General features: G+C 54.7%; 1 protein-coding gene across 1 annotated transcript; it reads left to right on the forward strand.

The window, feature by feature from the left end:
- Window positions 1-959: 959 nt before the first annotated feature.
- On the forward strand, window positions 960-7,471 carry CA7 (carbonic anhydrase VII). Its single transcript, XM_008574144.1, has 7 exons — window positions 960-993; window positions 1,347-1,544; window positions 4,229-4,347; window positions 5,236-5,331; window positions 5,435-5,497; window positions 6,027-6,182; window positions 6,698-7,471. The coding sequence occupies exons 1-7, from the start codon at window positions 960-962 to the stop codon at window positions 6,818-6,820; spliced, it is 789 nt and encodes a 262-aa protein (XP_008572366.1). The 3' UTR covers window positions 6,821-7,471.
- The last annotated feature ends 814 nt before the right edge of the window (window positions 7,472-8,285 follow it).

Here is an 8,285-nt window from a genome sequence, read left to right on the forward strand (position 1 = left end):
TGGAAGATCATTTTCCCTCCAGCACCTACTCTGAACCAGCTTTTGGGTACTTCCCCCAGAGTCAGAGTACCCGTCTTGCTGGTCCTGCCCACCTGCTCTGAGCATCCAGTATCCCATAGGGCCTGCTGCTCTTAAGCAGCTGCCCCTCACCCAGCCAGACCTGGGTTGCCCAGTTTAGGGGCAGTGAGGAAGGGAAGGACGGAGGACAGAGGTGCCGGCATGCAGCAGTGCTCACAGGACTTCAAAAATAACCTAGTGGGGCTGGGCCACAAATCTGAGTCATCCATTGGGGACACGGCTCTGTCGGCACCTGCTGCTGTTTTCTCAGGAAAACTTAAGAAGCCAAAAAGGGGGAGAAGCACCAGCCGGCAGTAGCTCTAAAAATAGGCTGCATCTCAGGATGTTCCCCAGTGAGATGCTGAGCTTCTCTGCTGCAGATGGAGCCTCTGGGAGGCAGGTGGTGGGTGCCCGTGGGTGTGCATGCAGGTGCGTGTGTGTGTGTGTGTGTGTGTGCATGGGCATGTGTTTTGCTGTGGTCCCTTCGTGCAAGCCTGGGTTTCCAACAGGAGGTGTTTGTGTGTGAGGGTACATATGAGTATATCAGATGTAGTCAGCAGGGCTGTGTGTGTGTTTGTACACATGCATGTTCTGGGCCTGGCAGCTCTGGGACTGGTGTGCCCAGGTCACTGTGCACATGTATGGACCTTTAGGCACATGCCTGGGGAGGGCAGCTGGGGTCAGTATATGCACATGCTGTGTGTTTATACCAGTGTGTGTGTGTGTGTGTGTGTGTGTGCGCGCTCACACACATGAGTGAGTGTCCCTCAGTTCCCTCAACTGAAGTCGTAATCACAGTGGGTTCTACTTCACAAGGAGCAAATACATGTCACAGTGCCAAAGCTAAGCTGATAAAAGTTTTTGTTATTATTGCCACAAACACCAACACTAAGTTGCTCAAGATGCGGGAAGAGGCTACATACCTGTTAGGGTCAGGTCAGAGACTAGACACCTGGGGGTCTCCCTGAGCATGTGTTGGGGGTTGGGGGGAACTCACTACACAAAACTGCCCCTGGGCCTGTAGCTGTGTTATGTTCTCTTCCATGAATTCTCTCTCTGGGCCACCTATCAGCATTGGGAGGTGAGTTTTAGTGAGGCTATTTCACAGACAAGGAAATGGAGGCTGAGAGGGGAAGTGGCAGAGCTGGGATTGGAACTCCAGACTACGCAGCTCCAAAGCAGGGGCTCACCTCTGAAAGAATGCCAGGGAGAATCCCCGATGGGTGTCCTCAGCCTTCAGCTCAGAGATCCTGGCTGGCCTGAGTCTTTGTCCCCCTCCCCACCTACAGGCCCCTCACATTGGCACAAGCTGTATCCCATTGCCCAGGGAGATCGCCAGTCACCCATCAACATCGTGTCCAGTCAGGCTGTGTACTCACCCAGCCTGCGGCCACTGGAGCTTTCCTATGAGGGCTGCAGATCCCTCAGCATCACCAACAATGGCCACTCTGTCCAGGTAGACTTCAGTGACAGCGATGACCGAACTGGTAAGTGGCCCCTGCCAAAGCCTGGCACCTGTGCCCCCTGGGATTCTAACCTTATGTCAGGCAGTCCCAGGAGGGGCAGCAAGCTGTGGTGGGGAAGGAAGACTCCACCTCTTACCAGCTGTGAAGCCTTGGGCTGAGCCTCAGTCTCCTTATGGATCACATGGGAGCAGTAAGACTTCCTCTCCAGAGTCATAAAGAGGAAAAATGAAAAAACAAAGCAGCGTTTGTACTGCTGGCATATAGCAAATGCTCAAGAAATACTAACTTCCTTCCTTCCCTTCCATTTAGTGCTTCAGATCAGGTTTGTTTTCACTCTCTGCCCCATCACTGACCTGCTTTGTGGCCTAAAGCCAAACCCTCCTCCCTGTGTGATCTGGCCAAGCCCAGTAGGGAGAGAAGGGAACTAAAATGTTTTGGGCACCAGGCCCCTTGCTAAGGTCTCAGGCAACTCATATATTCCTCTCAAAAACCCATCTCTTAGAAGGGCAAATAGAAGCTGGATGAGCTGGGGAGTACCAGAACCAACCTAATCCAAAGGTCCCTCTCTCTCCATCTCACCCGTGATCTCAGATCCAATCATCTTGGGCCAGACAGAGGCCAGTGGGAACTTGGGGCAACTCCTTACAAGGCTTTGCCCTAGGATTAGAGTCCAGTTTCTTTCATGATAAATTTCTAGGTAGAGGCTTCAGGAGTACTGTTTAGTGAAGGGATTTTTGTCCTTATGACCAGGCCTGTGGGGTGGGGACGTGGAGTGGGGCGAGGAGGGAACATGCTAGAGTTTCTTGTGTAAGGAAGTGACTGGTTCTTTGCCCCTCCCTCCCTCATCACCATTCATACAATGAAAGCACTCAAGGGAACTTAAGTTTCAGAAAGAAAATCAAAAAGCAGAGAAGATGAAGGAGTCAGACCTTTCCTGAGGAGAGGTCTTAGTTGCTTAGCCCTGAGTTCCCTGATAGGCTAGGAAAAAGGGGAAAAGGATCAGTTATATAGTTCTTGATACAGAAGGGAAGAGGTCTAGCAGGTCCTCAGGAGACAGACAAAGCATTTCCTGGTACTGGATTCTAAGAAAAACCTCTCACCCAGAGCTTTGGGGAGGGGACATGAGGTTCTAGATGACCCTAGGTGACAGTTTATGAAGGAGCAGTTTTCATATGTCTGTTCCTTCAGAGGGGATTGAGGGCTCAGCTCAAACATCAGTAGCTCAGTGAAGGCCACTGGGATGGGGGAAGGCTCAAGGGAGCATGCCTTTGGATCATTGATCTGGGGTCTCACATTCAGGCCTAGCTGGGGCTACCTCCCCTACCAGAATGCCCAGGCCTGAGGGGGCAGGGAGCCAGTGGAAAGAGGAGTTGAGAAGGCTGGGGCTATGCCACTCACCCACTGTAGGTCACTCTGGAGGTCAAATGGGTTGATGCCAGCAGAGCACCAAACACATGGTGAGTGCACGGTGAATGGCAGTGCACCTACTGTCAGTGGAGGGAGGAGGCCACGTGAGCCAAGCTCAAGCGGGGGGCGGAGGAAGTTTCCTCTCTGGGAGACCACTCGATGGGTTCCCAGGTGGAGCGTGCTCAGAGGGATGAGCCCCCACAGACCTATCAGGGAGTTCAGCCTGCAGGGTCAGAGGCTCCTGCCTCCCAGGGATGGGGCCTTGCCACAGCCACCATCCCCAGATTCCCTTTGTTGACCTCCTAGCATTGCCCCAGACAGGCCCTGCTTCTCAGATAAGGCAAGGAGGGGCCTCTGGACTGTCCTGTCCTCTTCTTCCTTGAGGAGCCCACAGAGGGCAAGGCTTTGCCCTGGTCACCCATCATAGAGGGGCCTAGTGGAACTCTGAGCCTGGGGCTGTCACCTGATCCAAGGGCTCACATTCAGACCTGGCTGGGGCTCCCTCCATTACCAGATCCCTTTCAGCTGGAAATTCTATCAGTCCCAGGAGGCCTTGTGCGTGTGGCCCCAGCTCACCAGGTATCAAAGCAAGAAAGTCACAAAAACCAGCACAATTGAGGGCCTCCAAAGAGGCCATTTGTGAGGGAGATGGCACTGGAGGCACCTAGGCCTGGTCAGGAGGGTGGGCATCCTTAGGAGCTGGCCTCCTCCTGTGGGGCAACACCAAGTTCTAGGGAGGCTCGAGATTCTAGGGAGGCAGTGTGGCCTGTTAATTAGAAGCTTGGGCTCTGACCCTAGGTCAGTGCCTTGCTGTGTGACCATGGGCAAATGGCTTGCCCTCTCTGTGCCTCAGTTTCCTCCTTTATAAAATAGGTACAACAATAGGTCTGTCCTTTATGGGCTACTATGAAGACTAAACAAAATAATCCTTCCTACCCAGCCCTGGACCAGGGCTCCAGACAGTGGAGACCTATTGTTAGTGGTAATGGGGGCCTGGAAAGTAGGGCCCCAGCTTCCATGGGAAATTGGGCAGGAATAGGGAGGACGGCCAAATGGAGAGCTATACTCTGTCAGTCCCAGATCCTCTGCCACCTGAAGGCTGTCAGGATTTCTGTCCTGGCCCAGCTTAATGGCCAAGAGGGCTGATGGGAACTGACCCAAGCTCATTCAGCCCAGTGAATTTTCCAAATGAAAAACGGATCCCCTTCCTGGACTGCTACCCTGGTTCTGGCACTGCCATCCATCGGGCTGCGTGGGTCCTCTGACACCAATTGCCGTATACCTACTTCTACCCACAGTGGTGACCGGGGGCCCCCTGGAAGGGCCCTACCGCCTCAAGCAGTTCCACTTCCACTGGGGCAAGAAGTATGATGTGGGTTCAGAGCACACGGTGGATGGCAAGTCATTCCCCAGTGAGGTAAGAGCCTTTCTCCATCTGAATCCCTCTGCTACCTGGAGAAGGAGTGTGGGACTGGTCAGGGGCCTGAGGGTGCCCGGTGTGGGGATCTGGAGAGGGACAGGAGGAGCACCCAGGGGATTTTGGTTTTTTTGTTTGTGGCTGGCTGGCTGGTATGGGGATCCAAACCCTTGACCTTGGTGTTATAACACCACACTCTAACCAACTAAGCTAAAAGGCCAGCCCCCTGGGGAGGGGACTTTGGGAGAGACATGCTCTACCACCCCCAGCACAGGGTCTTCCACCTGAACTCTACCCACTGCTGTCCCGGTCTGTGCTTCCAGAAGGAGTTTTCTGAAGGGCCAATCCAGTCCCACCACCCCCTTGTTAATACCTCTTCGAGGGTTGAGCCTGGCATCCAAGCCCTGTGTGAACTGGCCTTGCCCTGACTCATCTTCCTCCTGACCTCTTCCCATACCAAGCTGCCAGTGATGAATCCCCTCCCCACACCTGGCTCCTTCATACCTCCAAGCTTTTGCCTATACTGTCCTCTCTGCCTAGAATGCCTTTTGCTAAGGCTTTCATCTGATAAAACCCTACTTATTCTTTGGACCCAGCTGCAGGTGCCACTTCCTCAGGGAGGTGCCACACTAGATAGCCAATTATCTCTTTCACAGCTCATTCACTGGAGGGCAGGACCCAAGTCAGATTCTTCTTTGCGTCCCCTGGGGCTCAGGAAAGGGTTGGGCCCAGACCTGGGTGGATGCTAAGCCTAGGAGGTTTGACAGTCTCCCCCTCCTGTGAGACACTGGGAATCTGGCAGGAGTGAGGGAAGCCTGGCTCAGGTCTCCTATTGCCCCTTGGAGGTGCTAAGCACTGGCCTGTCTGGGCCTGTCGTTGCTCCCACAGCTACACCTGGTACATTGGAATGCCAGGCAGTACAGCAGCTTTGGGGAGGCGGCCTCAGCACCCGATGGCCTGGCTGTGGTTGGTGTCTTCTTGGAGGTGAGTAATTGTTACCTGGGGCCAAGAGGGCATAGGAGCTCTGGCACTGCCCCTAGTTTTAAAACACATTGGTGCTGGGCTCACACCACCCTCTCCCTGACAGACGGGGGAAGAGCACCCCAGCATGAACCGTCTGACAGATGCGCTCTACATGGTTCGGTTTAAGGTGAGACCAGGGGTCCATGCCCCTGACCCAGAGCAGCCTGGTGGGGAGGGAGAAAGAGGCAGGATCACAGAGCAGACCCATTCACTCCTCCATCCTGGCAGCAAACCCTCGCTGAAACCAAGGGTGAGGGCCAGCCCCTGCAGGGCCCTGCAACTGACTCTTCTTCATCAGGGTCAGCGGCCCCATTGGGTACCCAGCATGCAACCAGGTTGGGTACAGGATTGATAAGATGCCTGTCACATTAATGGTGGTCTGACAGGCAGGGTCACTGAGGGCAGCTGAAGGCAAGGGAAAGAATGTGGTAGCCAAAGAGCTCCAGGAACTGTAGCTTTTGAAGACAAGCAAACGGGTGGAAAAGGCCTGGCCCAGGCTGGGAGATGGCATCTGGGATCATAGACATTTGCCCACAATTTGCATCAATGGGCCAAGGAGAATCCTAAACCCTACTGACAGAAATGGGTGGGAAAGCTGCTGATATGATCCTGGTGGGAGGCCTATGCTGATTCCTGGGTTCCCCCACCCTGCCCAGGGCACCAAGGCCCAGTTTAGCTGCTTCAACCCGAAGTGCCTCCTGCCTGCCAGCCTGCACTACTGGACCTACCCCGGCTCCCTGACGACACCACCACTCAGCGAGAGTGTCACCTGGATTGTACTCCGGGAGCCCATCAATGTCTCTGAGAGGCAGGTGAGTCCTCCCAGAGCACCAGGTAGAGGGGAACAGCAGCACTCGGGGTCCACCCCAGACAGGGTGACTCTCCCAACCAGCAACCTACAGCCTGTGGTCTCACCATCAAGGCTCCCATCTTTTGCTAATAAACATGTAGAATGTTGGTTGGGAGTTAGCTTGATTGTTAGTCATTAGGACCTAGACTCAGGCTGGTAGGGAAGACACCTGGATCCTGGGATCACCCCTACTGTGTTGGAATCTTAGTGCTACATTTGCTGATAAGTCTTAGCTAGACAGGATTGGACTAGAACTAGGTGGAGGAAGGTCCGGGTTTAGAGGCCCTTTAGTGATTAAGTGACTGAGGTTGTGGTTCCAAAGAGGAGAATGAGTGAGGAAGAGTAAGTACAAGCCCCGGGGCCTAGAGGGGGCAGGGGGAGGGCTGGCTGGACAGGGTATGCCAGTTGATGTGTCTGGGGTCAGAAAGGACCACAGCACCCCCATTCTACCCTGAGTATCCCTTCTGACTTCTCAAGATGGAGAAATTTCGGAGCCTGCTTTTCACCTCGGAGGATGATGAGAGGATTCACATGGTGAACAACTTCCGGCCACCACAACCACTGAAAGGCCGCATGGTCAAGGCCTCCTTCCGGGCCTGAGCTGCCCACCTGCCCATCCGGCCACTAGGGCACCATCTTCCCAAGGGCTTCTATGTCAGCAGATACCAAACCATCTGAGGCTCCCTGCCTTGGGGGTGCTGTGGACCCCCCCTCAGCTGGCTTGCTCCTTGGTCACTCTGGAGGCTTCTTGATGGGACCCTCAAGGCGGGGGCACCCTTCAGCTGCCCTGGAAACAGGAAGGACAGGAGCTGAGCAGGGTCCAAGCCTGGGGCTGCCTCTGCTCTCCAAGACCCAAGGCCCCTGGGAACCTCCTATTGTCTTCCCCGCTGGCAGTGGCAGCAGCCCCACCCTGAGCTCACACTGTGATGGACAAGACCAAGCTCTCTGGGGCAGGCAGCAGGCACTGCCAGAAAGACTCAAGCAATAATTAGAGGTGGGCAGAGCTGCCCTCTCAGCGTTACCTCTTCTGCAGGCCTCCGCCATGCACGCACCTCACTGCCAGGCCATTAAAATCAGCACCTAGCCTGCTGGCGGTGACGTGGCCTTCTCCCTCCAGCTACCTGCTGCCAAAGGCAGGCCCTGGCTACAGCTTAGGCAGTACCTCCCGTCATCCCCACCCAGCCACCAAAGCTACCTACATGACAAGCCACTCATGTACTAATTAATAAATTCATGTGTCCATGCAACAAATACCAATCCAGTGCCTGTGCTACATCAAGTGCTGTTCTAGGCTTTAGAGAGCCAGCAGTGGTGAGTCAAGCACAGTGTGCTGGGAGGGACATGGGTACTGAGCAGATGAGGGTTACACAAAGGGCAGGGCAGGGGCTATGGGAGCAGAGGAAATGGGCAGCCTACCTCATTTGGTGAAGAATGGAATTCCAGCCAGTGTTCCAAGGCAGGGAGAAGGGAGCAGCATGTTGGAGGCAGAAGTATGCAGGTATGCAGGCTAGAGGTAGGAGAGCCAGATGTGGCTGTGGGGTTGAAAGGGATCAGCAGGGCTAGAGCCCTGGGGGAGGGCCTGGGACTCTCTCCTCAGGCTAATGGGGAGCCATTGAGGGTTTGGTGTAGAGAAGAGGCAGGGCCAGGCGTGCAAATGAGGAAGATCCCTGTGGAATGTGGATAGGTGGGCAAGAGTGGCAGCAGGGAGGAAGTGGTGGCCAGTGTCCAGGAAGGAAGGGACAGGGTGGTGGAGGAGGTGGAGAGTGGAGTCCACGGTGTGGGCAGATGGGGACCTCCATGTGGACTGGGAATCCTGGGGAGGAGCTGACTATGCAGACAGAGCATGTTCAGGGGCCCTGGAAGGAAAATTTAAGGAGGCACACACCCTCAGGCCCCAACCCTGCACTTGCACAACCCTGAGAGTGAGTTCCTCCTTAAATGTGCACCCTAAGTGCCTCTCTTGCCTTACCCTAGGCCCAGCCCAAGTCCAGAGAGCTCTGGAAGTTAAGTTCACAATTGGGTTTAGAGACTCAGTGATCATTGTGACCCAGACAGGAACAGGGAC

The sequence above is a fragment of the Galeopterus variegatus genome, unplaced genomic scaffold (assembly GCF_000696425.1).
Source record: "Galeopterus variegatus unplaced genomic scaffold, G_variegatus-3.0.2 Scaffold999, whole genome shotgun sequence".
NCBI lineage: Eukaryota > Metazoa > Chordata > Mammalia > Dermoptera > Cynocephalidae > Galeopterus > Galeopterus variegatus.